Here is a 14,615-nt window from a genome sequence, read left to right on the forward strand (position 1 = left end):
TGAAAGCACCCACAAAGTATAAAGAATTATTCAACCAACTATGAAAGATTAAAGGCCAAGATACCTTAAGGCTTCAATGGAGTCTCCTTTTTACTTATGTATCTGGTCTGGTCAAAGCAGCCCATGTGGAGACCTCAGTTCTAAGGCTTTTCTTTTAAGTTCTTATTAAATTCTTTTAAGTTTTTATTTGTTTCTTAGTTTAAAACTTTACAACATTTTTAATACTTGCATCAGAAGATATGAATAAATAGTATTAGAATGATAATAGGCTGTCAAGTTCTCTAGTCTAATCTATTCATTTTAAAAGATGGGAAAATTGAGGACAAGAGATTAAATGATTGTCAAAGGTCCTGCAGTGGGTTTATGGCACAACCATTGCTGGGATACAAATGTCAGATTATAAACTCCTTAAGGGCAGGAGCTGTTATTTTTAATCTTTATTCAACGCCTATCACATTACCTGGCACATTATAGGAACTTTTAAAAAGTCCTTATTAGGGGGCAGCTGGGTGGTTCAATGGATTGAGTCAGATGCAGAGATTGGAGGTCCTGGGTTCAAATCTGGCCTCAGATACTTCCTAGCTGTGTGACCCTGGGCAAGTCACTTAACCCCCATTGCCTAGCCCTTATCACTCTTCTGCCTTAGAACCTAGGAAAGGAAACTAGAAATAAGTTCTGAACTTTCTGCCACTGTGTTGGAACAAGCAACAGTGGGAATATCAGGAGAGAAGAAACAAAAAGGAAAAGCTGAAATGGACAGCTTGAAGACTTTGAACTTTGTGAATTTGTTTAATAGCTACTAGAGAGAAAAAAAACAAAGAAAAAAGCTGAAATGGACAGCTAAGTCATTGAACTTTGTAAATTTGTTTATATAAGAAGAGGACAGATGGAAAACAAGACTTATGTGTAAGACTGAGTGTGTTGAAATAATAAAACAAAAGTATCTTCACATATTAGGGAAATAGCATGCATCACTACATAACTTGGAAGAAAGAAGAGATCCATCAGTCAACATGAGAAGTGGAAATATGAAGAAACTTGATAAGTATTAATTCAATACAACATGATTACACACAAAACACAAACTGACATATTGGGAGACATTGTTTAAATAAATGCCAGTCATAAAGCCTTGGACTCTTCTAATAGTGATTGTGTGATAGACGTGATTTTAGCCAACTATGTGTATATGTTTAATTCCTGCTGGAAATCTGCATTTCAGGGTCTCCCGAGCATCTCTCTGCTTTAATCTATGCCAAAATCATGCTGATGATGACATTGCAATTTAAACTATGAACTTAACTTTTTTCTTTAAAAAAATGTATTTAATTAATTAATTTAGAATATTTTCCCAAGGCTACATGATTCATGTTCTTCCCCTCCCCTCTTTCCTCCCCCATCCTGTAGCCAATGAGTAATTCCACTGGTTCAAACTTTACTTTTTAAAAAAATGAAATGAACATGAGCAAGGTCAGTTTTTCAAGCCATTCCACATTTTTCCTTCCCCATATCTATGAGGTCCAAGGAAAAAAGACAGGAAGGTACATTTCCACGGGACAGGGAATGGATTCAAAAGAGAAAAGCAAGGGCTTCTGAAGGATAGTCCAGATTGCTGAGAGGCAGAACCAGGAAGAAGAGACAAAAGCTTGGAGAGGATGAAAATAGATGTAATAGCTGCTGAGTGAGGAGACTCACTGCTACAAGAGCAACGAAGCTGAAAGCATGCACAGGGCTTCACTAAGGGTGATATGGTGACTATGGTGAAGGGCTCAGGATAAAATGGAAGTCACATAGGAACAGAATCCCACCTCCTCAGAGGGAAAAAGGAGAATGAAGGACAAAGAATCTGTGTCTGCCATGGTCTCCATCATGTAGTATATTCAGGCTACTACTGCCTTTCCCAATTAGTGTTATGAAGCTTTTGTGGGCACCATTCTGGGAGGATATGCCATAAGAAATATCACTCACCTGGAATTGAGTTAAGTAATGGTTCGCTTGCTACAGGGGTTAGAATATGAGTCCTTTTCCTGGTATATTTCTGTTTAAATATGCATTGTTAACATAATATTTTTAGGATCTCCTTGAGAGGAAGTTAAAATGATTCAGATAATGATAGTCCCAAAAAGGAGATTCTAGGTGGGGCATGAGCCCTAGAGGTTATTCGATTACTGGGAATCCCTGAAGATTGAAAGTCTAGGTAAGCTCAGAGTTTCAATTCTGGATGAAGAGTTACACAAATATAAAAAAAAAATCAAAAGGTAGTAGAACATAGAATCTAGAAGCTGACCTAATGAGTTGGCTTTGTTTCTCCAGAAATCCTACCACTATGGTGGCAAATCTATGACGCACATGCCAGAGGGGGGCACTTAGGGCCCTCTTGGTGGGCATGGCCTCATCACCCCAGCACAGAGTTTGCCAGAGTTCATTACTAGAAAGCCAGTGGGATTCAGGGCTGGGATGCTCCCCTCTCCTCTTCACACATGCCTGAGGACATCATCCGCCCCCTAAAAGGTTCACCATCACTGTTCTAAACCATTAACCTTGCTCAAACATTACAAATGAACATTAATCTTTTATCAGCTCAGAATGAACCCAGGAAGGCAAATAAATGAAATTGTCCATCTTTATTATTCCCCTAGAGTACAGAGGATATTAATTCTTCAGTCAAACTTAGCTCAGTTAGCTTAGTTGAGTAGACCAATGTAGTAATAACAGCAAGATCATAGTCACTGATGAAGAGGTGTTTAAATGCAAACATGAATGGAATCATTTAAAATATAAAGAGGAACATCCCAACAGTCAGTGATGGCCAAATAATTTCATACTGTTTAAAAGCCACAGACTGCATTCCTCTTTAATTTTAGCCAGACAGTTTATAAATGACCGACAAAGCAAAAGGCTAAGGGCAAATCAGTGTAAATTCTCCCCGATTGGAAAAATAGTTCACAGTTTACAGAGAAAATTAAGGTCAATCATCATGAGATCCCTCTTCTTCATAATTCCATAATTCAAATCCTCTGAATGCCATCCCCCATTCTCTCTTCTTCTCATCAATCTCAGAAGAGGAGGCATTCCTTCTGGCCAAAGTCAGCCATTCTGTTTGTGATTTTAAACCTATTATCTCCTGTCTTCTCTGAGAGCTTGTTTCTTCAATCCCCCCCCCCCCCACCTCTCTTTCTAATAGTTAAAGTCAAATATACTACTACCCACCTCCTGATGGAAAGGTGAGAGACTCAAGATGCAGAATGAGACATCCATTTGTGGACATGGCCAATATGGGAATTTGCTTTGCTTGTCTATGCATATTTGTTATGAGGGTTTTCTTTATCTTTTTTCTTTTCTTTCTTGTCCAGTAGGGGTGAGGATAAGGGAAGAAGATGTAATAAATGTGTGTTAACTGAAAAAACATTTAATTTAAAAGAAAAACTATCTAAACTCATTGCTTTTCCTTCTCCTTTCCTTAATTCCTTTTGATCTGGTCTCAGACTGAAACTGCTCTCTCCATGGTTATCAGGGAAGTCTTTCTTCCTTGCTAACTTTCATGACCTTTTCTCAATTCTCATCCTTCTTGACCTTTCTTTAACATTTGACTTGTTGACAATTCCCTCCTTCTGGAGACCGTCTTCCTCCCATGTTTATACTTTTAGTCTCCTTTGCTGCATTATCATCCTCTTTTTAGTCCCTATGTATGAAGGGACCAGAATTTATTCAGTTCCTTATGATGTGAATTGACTACCACACGTGAGTGTCATAAATCAGCACAGCACCTGGAACATGGTAGTCATTTCATAAAAGTTTGTTTAATTAAAGGGAATCTCCCCAATTAGACTATAAATTCCTTGCAAGCATGGACTGTCATACTTCTATCTGGATCCCTCTAACTCTACTCCCTTTACTACCCCTCTCCGCCACTCCCATACAGGAAGCCCCTTAATAAATGCTTCTTGATCATTACTACCACTGGTACATTTTCCCCAGCTAGCAGAAGCTGGTAAAAAAAAAATACTGGCAAACAAAATCACTTTATATCCTGGAAACCTCATCCCATCTTGTACATTTTCCCAGGTTATTAGACCTTGAGGACAAAACTGCTGACGTCCTCCTTACAAAATGGTTTTTGCCTCTCCATCCCTAATCCAGGACAAAAGAAGCACCACTGAGATGAGTGAAGTAACAAGTCTATTTGACATATAATTTAGTTCTATTTCCTACTTCTCATAACTGAGGAGGGAAGGAGAGGAAATCTAGCATCCACCTCCCAGAAGGGAGGTGAACAGCCTATGGTCATGTTCCTGCATTGTTCTTAGTGCCGGGAATTTTGGCGTGCCCTTCATCCAAACAGGAATCTGAAAACAATGTATCTTTATACAGTGCCTGCAAAAAGTAGAAGGCTTTTGTGCATTTTGTTGAAAATATGACTTAAGAACATCTTTGTGAAAGTCTCCTTCTGGAAAATCTGAGCAGCCCTAGTCACAAGCTGATCTTGTCCAGAAAAAATGGACTTGAAGACAAGGCCCTCGTGATAGGGGCCCCAGATCAACTGATCTATTCATTCCAAAAGATTAGCAAACCAAGAAAGAAGACGGCAACCACTCTTCCCCCCCCCCCCCCACCACACAAAGCTTCTCCCCTTCATGAGAAAACAAATTAAAAAATAAATAAAAAAGAAAGACGCTTTCATTCCATACCTGTGAAGAGTGCATGGTAATGGAGACCCTTCTCTTTATCCTGGTAGGAGCAAACGTCAAATAAATAAGCTTTGATGGGGCCATCAATAAAGTCAGCAGCAAAGTCAAAGAGCACTACTCCTATCATGGTGATGCTTACAGCCCACATGGTCAGTTTTTTACTTGGCTTAGTGAACACAGCTGAAAAAGAAAAAAAAGTCTTCAACCAGTAGCTTTCAGGAAAGAATGGTTTGCAAAGTCCAGTCAGGGTTGCCAGTGCCTTGGTTTTATTTAAAATATCCACCAATAGCCCAGCTGGGTGACTCACCTAGAAACAGGAGGACCTGGGTTCAAATTTGACCTTAGACATTTCCCAGCTGTGTGACCCTCGGTAAGTCACTTAACCCCAAATTGCCTAGCCCTTTCTGCTCTTCTGCCTTGGAAACTATACTTAGTATCAATTCTAATACAGAAGATTTAAAAAGTAAAGTGAAGAGATGGGCTATAATTTTCCTTCCAGTTTTAACATCGTTAAGAAACATTTAGAAAAGTCTATCTCAAGCTGCTTCCTTGATCCCCGGGAAGGAGACACGCTTAAATTAGACTGACATGCTGATACTTTGACAGCATTGTCTTGTCTTGAAACTAAAAGATAATCACTATTAACTTTGTGTCTATAAGGGATGGTGGAAAATTTGTATTCAGTTCAGTTGGTCAGATCTGGAAGTCATGACAAAAATTATGGTCAAAGGAAAATTCAGTTGATACTTAATTCTATTCATTCATTCATTCATTCATTCATTTATGTATTTGTTTATTTCTATTTTTGGAAAATCCTCTTGGAATCAATTGTATTGGCTTCAAGGCAGAAGAGGGGTAAAGGCTAAGAAATGGGGGTTAAGCGACTTGCCCAGGGTCACACAGCTAGGAAGTATCTGAGGCCAGATTTAAACCTGGGACCTTCCATCTCCAGGCCTGGCTCTCAATCCACTGAGCCACCCAGCTGTCCCCCCTTAATTCTATTTAGAATTCTTCCACATCATTTTCTAATTGGAAACTTCCTGATATTGTAAACAACGTGCAGCACTTTCGATCTAGAACTTTTCACCCCAAATAGCAGCGATCTTACAGCCCGGGAGAGGTGATCTGTGATGATCCAAATCCCATTTCAGTTCCAGGTAAAACAAGTCACAACCTTTTTCACAAGAGGATGTAGAATTGTTTTCGCCTGTTTAGAGCATCCGGTTCGCTTACCTGAAACAACGGCATCCCCGTTGAGGTATAAGGCCATGCCCAGCAGCATCAGGATGCCCAGGGTCAAGATGTAGGGTCTCCGTTTGCCCCATCTGGACCGACAGTGGTCACTGGCTGACCCTACAATTGGCTGCAGCATGAAGCCCAAGATGGGGCTGATGAGCCACACCACGCTGTAGAGACTTTGGGGCAAGCCCACACTGAGCAGCACCGGAGTCACATAAGCAGCTTCCACAGCGTAGCAGAATTCCCGACCTAACATAGCCATGCTGTGCATGACGAGCCTGCCCGTAGACCTTCGGGGCGGTTCGGCATGGCCCAAGGAGCCAGCCGTAGCTAGGGAGGTGTACTTTGGGTTCCCAGTCTGCGTGCCGCTGACCCCCATGCCTGTGGAATAAAGCGCCTCCCTACGGGACCACCACCTCCTGGGAGCAGCTCAAAGTTTTGCACAACAGACTCTTTTTTGAAGCGGACCACTAGGACGCAGGAGGAGATGCTCGGGAGTGGGGGGAAGGGCTCAAATCCTTTCATGCCTTCAAGATCACAAGATATGATCAAGGGGGAGGAGGGAAGAACTTGAGGAGATTAACAGAGAGTTCTCTGGCTCCTTAGAATGTTTTGAACAGTCTGGGGGGAAAAAAGGTTTTCTTTAATTTTCCTGTATGGTAGTCGTTTTCTAACTTCAAAAAGAAAAAAGAAAAAGAAAAAGAAAAAAAATACTAAAAATTCCCAACCCCTCCCTGCAAAAGATTGCCTCATATTCTTTATGTGAAGAGTCCCTAAAAAAACTAAATAGTGGTTTTTCCATTTTTTTCCAACTATAGATTTTGAAGTTATGGTTACTCAATGGGCTAAAATTTTGGGGAACTTTAGCAAGTTGGTTCTCAAATAGTTTCCCTAAAGACAAAGGTCACAACAGTCAACTTGTCTTAAAAATGAAATAGATGGTACTGCCTAATGTCTATCACCTTCCCCTATCCACCTTAGAATTATGGCTGGAGAACTAAGTTACAAATGAACTTCTAGTAGAAAGTAAACAAGAAGTGATATAGGAATAATGTGGCAAAAAAAAAAAAAGGTGCAACAACCGTCCATAGGGACTTGGAATCATCAAATAAATAATAATAAGGAAATTAATAGGGGAAGTGATGTGTACCGAAATAGAAGGTCTTAACACTAACACCATTCATTTTATTCTTCCTTAATTAACTATCATACTTCCTTCCCTCCCTGTTATCTGGTTTGTATATATACTGACTTTCTAGTCATTTTCAAGGATCTGCAAAGAACTGTACCTACTAGCATTGATAACAAGAATAGTCTGATTTCTTATTTTATTCTACAAAAAGTGATTTTGGGGGACAACTGGGTAGCTCAGTGGATTGAGATCCAGGCCTAGAAATGGGAGATCCTAGGTTCAAATCTTGCCTCAGACACTTCTTAGCAGTGTGACCCTGAGCAAGTCACTTAACCCCCATTGCCTAGCCTTTACTGCTCTTCTGCCTTAGAACCAACAAATAATATTGATTCTAAGACAGAAAGTAAGGATTTTTTAAAAAGTGATTTTGATTTTTATGTAAATATTCATGAAACTGTAAACTAATGGGCCACAATTTCTCCTTTCTTGTCATTTAAATTTATCACCTATGTCCATCGCAATCCTTTTCTTTTCACTTGCTAACCTTTTTTTTATCTTTTAAAAATTCAATTTCATTTTCAGTTCCAAATTCTCTCCCTCTTCTTTTCCAATCCATTAAGGCAAGAAAAACAAACCACTACAAATTCAGTCACCCAAAGCAAATTTCCTCTTTAGCCATGTTCTCAAAAAAGGCAAGAACATGAAAGAAAAAGAAAAAATATATACTTCAGTCTATAATTTGAGTCCATCAGTTCTCACTCTAGAAGAGGATAACATGTTTCATCTTAAATCCTTTGGAAAAGTAGTTGGTCACTGTGTTGATCAATTACTAAGTGATTCAGTTATCTTTATAATACTGATGGTATTGTAAAAATTGTCCTAGTTCTGCAACTTTGCATCAATTAATAGTCTTTTCAGACTTTCCTGAAACCATCCTCTTTATCATTTCTTATAGTATGACAGTATTTCATCACATTCATAAACCACAAGTTGCTTGGCATTCTCAATATGAGCATCCCCTCGATTCCTATTCCTTCACCATCACCAAAAAATGCTGCTATAAATATTGCAGATTTTGGTCCTTTTCTTCTTTCTCTAAGGTTGTCCCCCCTCATTTCAAAATCCCAACCTGTCCCTTTTTATCTGCTTATGACTGTGTATGCAAATAATCCGAGCTAAAACCACACACTCTATGTTAATTTTTTAAAAGTTAAAATTAAGTTTTATTTTAAATTAAATTTAAAGCTATATGCAAAGCTGCTGCTATGATTGTCGAAGAGCTCCAGGCTATGCTAGCCTATTTGATAGCATATTTTATCAACACTTGACTCGTCAAATCTCAGTTAATTTAGTACTCTTGCCTGAGAAATACATTTTTAATAAAATCAATCTAATAATAAAGCTTGATTTAATTTTTTAAAAAATGTCTTCATATCATTAATTTTAGATATTTTGATAAAGAATGAGGTACTAATGTATCATCTGTGGAAAGGAAAACTGAAGCAAGTTTTGGATTTTCTGCCACTCAGGTGGAACAAACAGCAGTTGTTATGTTGAAGAGAAGATATTGACAAGAATGATAGTTGGTGGGGGAAGGGGAACTTGGAGAATGACAGTTGCTCTCTAGGGTATCTTTCCTGGCCCTCAGACTGGAAGGAGCACTCTCTGTCTCTAGATAGAAGTTCCTCTATTCTGGATTTTCCCAACTGTGTGCTCTATCTGGATTCCTGTGATTGTGTCATCAAACTAAAGGATTTTAGGGGAGCGGTTCGAACTATAAAGGCATCAGCCTGAAGAGACAGGCCCAATCAACTCTGAAAGTCAGAACCTTTTGTTCCTCTTGCTGTCTACTGCTAAAGACATTGAACTTAAGAAAACTAGCACAGATTAGCATAGATAGGAATAAAAGAAATCCTCCACAGCCTGCAAGGCCTGGCCTCAGCTCAAAAGCTGAGAGAGACTCAAACCCAATCTAGGGAAATCCCAATTCCCTCTTCCTGATACCTCCCAATGCAAACTTGTTATTAAAATTCATCTTTATTTAAATAACCACAGACAGATAAGAGGACTATCATTTCAGGGGGACATAGAGGGAGCATAACCTAAAGACAGCCATTCAACCATAAACAATTATCAGATCCCTGCTGGGGGACCTTGGTCTGGGGGGAGGCTTGCCCCTCAGGGGGGTCCATGCTTACCTACTCTGGGGTATCTTCCACATCAATCAATAGAGAAGACATTCCCTCAGGCTATCTTAAATGGTCCATTTCTCGGGAACCCCATTTTTCAAAGATAGTCTCTCCTCAGGGGGCATCTCTCTCCTTTTACCTCACTAGCATCTGTATTCCCTCTGTCCCTGCAACTCCTCCATTCCCTGTTACAAAACCTTCCTTATCCCCTGTACCTCTTCAATCTTGACAATCCCTATAACTATTACACATCTGAGTTCCATGTATGAAAAAAAAACCTAAACCTTGTGTTTGGTGAAGTGTTTCCTCCAAGTTTTGCCCATGATCATAAATACCATCAGGGTTCAATGTTTATAGGCTTGGTTGAATAGAGGTCAGTAGGGAAGTTGGAAGATCAGTCTCAAAAAAGCAAATGTAGATGTAGGGGAGCAAAGGGAGGCTCACCAGCCAGAGGTACACTGGAAGCAGCAAACAGGATTTTCTTTGCTTTTGAAGGAGTCATTTGGGGGGGGGGGGAGTGGAGAAGTATCCGGAAGTTATTAGAGGCCTCCCGTTATAACAGCCATGTAGGTTATTTTTTGTATTCTAAGGGATTTTTTCTTTGTAGTTGCTTCTAAAAGAGAGAAGGTACCCCAAGGGCAAAATAGCCACTGGGACTGAGGTCTAGGGCAGGGATAGCAGACCCTTTAGAGACAGAGTTCTGGGCCCTGCTCCACCTCATTCACCAGACCAAGTGCTATGCCTTTCCCCCACATCCCAGAGACTGATTGTTCTCCTGCCCACCCTCACCTTGTCCCCTGATCCCCCTCCAACCTTACCCCACATACAGGAGGGAGGAAGCACTCCCATTACACTGTGGGGCACAGGGGTGGGGGAAGAAAGGAATGTCCTTAAGCACATGAAGAGAGGGAGGGGAGCAGCTCTGCCCCAAATCCCTCTGGCTTTCTAGTTAGGAACTCCGGTTGGCAACACAGATATGTCCACAGAGGGGGATGAGTGCACTTTTGGCATGTGTACCACAGGGCCACCATCACTGATCAAGGGGTTTATTTTATCTTTGTCTTAAGGCATCACTGAACTTTATTAAATAAGGTTTTTACATTTACAAAATGACTTATTTTAATTCATTTGAGAACATGAAAATCCCTTCCATGTTCTAATATTAACAAATGTACTCAAAAGATGAGTTAAAAGGCACCTTTTATACAATGATCATCTATTGTGAGCATTATACTAAAAACACAACATTTTTAAGCCAAAAGTAAATCTGTGCAACCAAAATAATCTTTTAGTTACAGGTTATTCCTAGATTTGGATATCCCAACAAATATTCTATAATTTTCTTTCTCCATGTATAAACTCTTGATTAAGTTCATTCTTCAAACCCAATAAACTCTACAGACATGAGTTTATAGGTTAGATTTTGGTTTTCTTATTTCAATAACTTTAGCTAAATTAAGTTGATTAATCTCTTCCTGGCTAAACCCAAATTCTTGAAGTATCTCTATAGTGTGTTCTCCTTCCAGTGGGTCCCTTTTGGTAGAGGGAACAGCTGGTGTTCTTGAAAGCAGAGGAGCAGGTCTGGGGCTCACTTTATGATCCTCATCAGTGATAAAAGTGCCCCGTTCTAGGTTATGCTCATTAAGGGTAGCTTCCTCCAGACTCAGAATAGGAGTCACACATGCATCTGTGCCACCAAAGATCTTACACCATTCTGCCTGTGTCTTCTTTGCAAAAGTATCTGCAAATTTCTTCTTCATTTCTTCCCAATCAGAAATACTCCACTGATGTGGCAGTTCAGCACAATTTAACCCAAGTCCTGATGAGAGAAAATAAAGACATTCTTATTGACCATGCTTTGGCAGTGATTAAGCCATATAATTAGAATTGGTCTGTGAGCCAACTACCCCTACCCCAAATAAAATTCTCCACACCCCCCACATATATATATACACATATATATATTTTTTTTTCAAGTGAGGCAAGAGAATATGGTATATAATGGTATCTTTGACATTAATATCAAAGAAAATTTTTCATATTTAAAGAAATTATCTATGGTTATAACTCTCTAAAGTTATAATAATTATAACTTGATATATGTAAAATTAAAACTATGCCATTTAATATTTACAGCAACATTTTTTGGTAGCAGCAAAGGATTAGAAACAAAGTAGATGCCCATCAACTATAGGATGGCTGAGCAAACTGTAATGCATAAGAAATGATAAATATTATAAAAACAGAAAAGCAGAGGGGGCAGCTGGGTAGCTCAGTGGATTGAGAGTCAGGCCTAGAGACAGAAGGTCCTAGGTTCAAATGTGGCCTCAGACACTTCCCAGCTGTGTGAACCTGGGCAAGTCACTTAATCCCCATTGCCTAGCCCATACTACTCTTCTGCCTTGGAACCAATACACAGTATTGATTCCAAGATGGAAGGTAAGGGTTTAAAAAAAAAAAAGAAAAGCAGGGGGAAAAAAATACATGATGGGATAGAAAGTGAGAAAAGAAAATAATATACTCAATGACTACAATACCATAAATAAAAAGAACCATCACAAAATTATCAAAAATGAATGCAGAAAAATTATATAGTAAAAGCTTATTCCAAAGAAGAAATATGAGTAAACACCAATTCCCACACCCCATTCCTACCCTCTCCCTGCCCCAGCCTAGCTCCTTTGGAGAAATAAGGGTGGGATTGGGGGTATAGAAAGTGGTTTCCATGGTTGTAGAACATCTGTTGCAGGCCATTTTCATTTTCTCTAATTTATCTGAAAAACTTTTAAATGAATCTGATAGTTGTGATGGGCTGACTATGGAAGAATATGCAAAGGGTGGATTGACAAGGAGGACAAGTTACTCTCAAGTTTGTGGGGCAAGTGATGTATTATTACCCTTCTCCCATCATTTTACAGATGAAGAAATTAGGTATCAGAGATTAAATGTACTTGTGCCAGTTCCAATATTTACTAGCCATGTGAATTTTTGACAATTACTTCACCTCAATAGGTCTCAGTTTCCTTATCTATAAAATGAGGAAATCCTTTAGCTAGGACTGAGAATACTCAGAGGTTTTGAGAAGACAATTTTAAAAGAAGAATCCCAAAAACATTTTAAGCAACGGCAGGCTCAATGAAAAAAAGTGGTTTCCCCATGTGAAAGGTACAAAACTCACTTTAATTTAATTCTAATGTATCTGTTAAAACGTAAGTTCCATTATTTCATTGTCATATGTCACACATTCACACACACGGTATTCATGTATAAGAATACATACTTACATACTCATCTTCCCTTATTGATCTACTGCTGTTTATCATGACTGCTAGACTTGGGTTAAAAAACTGCTAATATTTATTTCCAAAAATGGGCAGGAAGAAACTCAAGACATCACAACAATATACTAGAGATCCTTTCAAAATGGAGGATATCAAGACATAATGTTTAAGGGAATAGTGATAGAAATCAAACTATTACTCCTCCTTCCAAGCAATTATTCTTTGATCTAAAAATGAATAAGGTTTGTCACACCAAAATGTTAAATATAGTTAAGGCAAAGGCATGAATTGTTTTAATGTATGAAATGAAATTTCAGTAATTTTTTGTTTCATCATGAATCTGTTTCATTCACATTCTTACAAATGATAAAATCATAAACCTAGAATACAGAATCATAAACCTCAGAAGCCTTCTAGTCCAACCTCTATGTTGGCAATAATTCCCTCCACAACAAGTGGTCATCCAGCCACTCCTTGAAGTCCTCTAGTGAGGCTGACCTTACAGAAAAACTCTGGGACAACACTAATGTCTTAGTGTTTTTTCTAACACTAAGATGAAATCTGCCTCTCTGCAGCTTCTACCCACTGACTCAACTACTACTCTCTGAGGCCAGGCCTCTTCCACATCACCATCCTTCAAATACTTGAACATAGTTTCCCTCTCCAAACTAAGTCTTCTCATCTCCTGACTATGCCCAGGTCCTTGTATGGCACGATCCTCAGGACCTTTCAACATCCTGATCACCCTGCTCTGGACACTATCCCGGCCTAACAGTGTCTTTCCCTTAATGTGGCACCTAGAATTGAACACAAATATGGTATCACTTGGGCAGTGTAAATAGGACTATGACCTCCTTAGTCCTAAAGCAGTCATCCTACCACTAGGCTCACATTAGCTTTTTTTGACTGTCATGTTAGTGATAACATATTAAGTTGCAATCTACCAACTGTCCTGCCTCCCAAAGTTTTTCAAACAAATGTCTGTTTAGCTATACTTCCCTCTCCCAATTATACTAGTGAAGGTGATATCTTGAACCAAGTAGAAGACTTGAAACTTAACTGGGATAAAAATAATCTTATTGGACTCAGCCCTATGTTTTAACCTGTCAACATCACTTGGGACACTGATTCAATGATTCCACATATAAGCTTTCCCTCCCAGTTTTGAGTCATCCACAAATTTGGTAAGCATGCCATCTATGCTTTACTCAAGTCAATGATAAAAATATTAAACAGGGGGCAGCTAAATGGATCAGTAGAAGAAGAGCCAGGCCTAGAGATGAGAGGTCCTGGGTTCAAATTTGGATACAGACACTACCTAGTTGTATCAAACTGGCCAAGTCACTTAACCCCAAATGCCTAGCCCTTACCACTCTTCTGTGTTGGAACCATTACTCAGTATCAATTCTAAGACAAAAAGGATTGAAAAAAAAATTAAACAGCATAGGGTCAAGCCAAGATCCTTAGGTTACTCAATGATATACCTTCTAAGCCGATATTGGGCTTTTGATGAGGAATCAACAAATCTGACAACCTAATCAATTTAGAATCCAACAAGATATATTATTATCAAGTCCACCTCTATCTTGTTCTGACATTCTTTCCTTGTGGATATAATTTCTAAAATTATGATCTGGATTTTAGATTGTCATTCAATCTATTCTGAAGATAACTGTACAAATCTCTGTGAAATTAAACCAAGACATTTCAATAATATACACTACAGAAATCTGTAGTATTAACAAAGTAGTTTTGGAAAAACCAATCCCTCCTGGGCAGTTGGTGTTATTATAGTAGATAGAGTGCCAGGTGCAGAGTCAGGAAATCCTGAATTCAAATCCAGACACTTACTGGTTATGTGATGCTGGATAAATCAGTTAATCCTGTTTGCCTAAGTTTCCTCATCTGTGAAATGAGCTGGAGAAGGAATGACAAACCACTCTAGTATCTTTGCTAAGAAAACCCCAAATGGGAACAAGAAGAGTCAAACATGACTGAAAACAACTCAATAACAATAGCCACCACCTCACCTACTCTATATTTCTTATATAATAATGTCAGGAATGACATTTCTTCTCTGCACTAT

The 14,615-nt window shown here is 39.0% G+C and overlaps 2 protein-coding genes across 3 annotated transcripts in view; both read right to left on the reverse strand.

Annotated features, from left to right (window-relative positions):
- Positions 1 to 6,530, reverse strand: part of SLC45A2 (solute carrier family 45 member 2) — a 53,657-nt gene extending 47,127 nt beyond the window's left edge. The window contains exons 1-2 of the mRNA XM_007487494.2: positions 5,922 to 6,530; positions 4,689 to 4,868 (exon numbers count right to left, since the gene is read on the reverse strand). Of these exons, the coding sequence (XP_007487556.1) occupies positions 4,689 to 4,868; positions 5,922 to 6,306 (565 nt within the window). The 5' untranslated portion in view covers positions 6,307 to 6,530. The remainder of the gene's footprint in view (positions 1 to 4,688; positions 4,869 to 5,921) is intronic.
- Positions 6,531 to 10,278: 3,748 nt separating this feature from the next.
- Positions 10,279 to 14,615, reverse strand: part of AMACR (alpha-methylacyl-CoA racemase) — a 31,934-nt gene continuing 27,597 nt past the window's right edge. For both annotated transcript variants that reach the window (XM_007487493.2, XM_001365628.4), the window contains one exon: positions 10,279 to 11,067. In XM_007487493.2, coding sequence (XP_007487555.1) covers positions 10,658 to 11,067 — 410 coding nt within the window. In that variant the 3' untranslated portion in view covers positions 10,279 to 10,657. The remainder of the gene's footprint in view (positions 11,068 to 14,615) is intronic.

Source organism: Monodelphis domestica, chromosome 3 (assembly GCF_027887165.1).
Source record: "Monodelphis domestica isolate mMonDom1 chromosome 3, mMonDom1.pri, whole genome shotgun sequence".
Lineage (NCBI taxonomy): Eukaryota > Metazoa > Chordata > Mammalia > Didelphimorphia > Didelphidae > Monodelphis > Monodelphis domestica.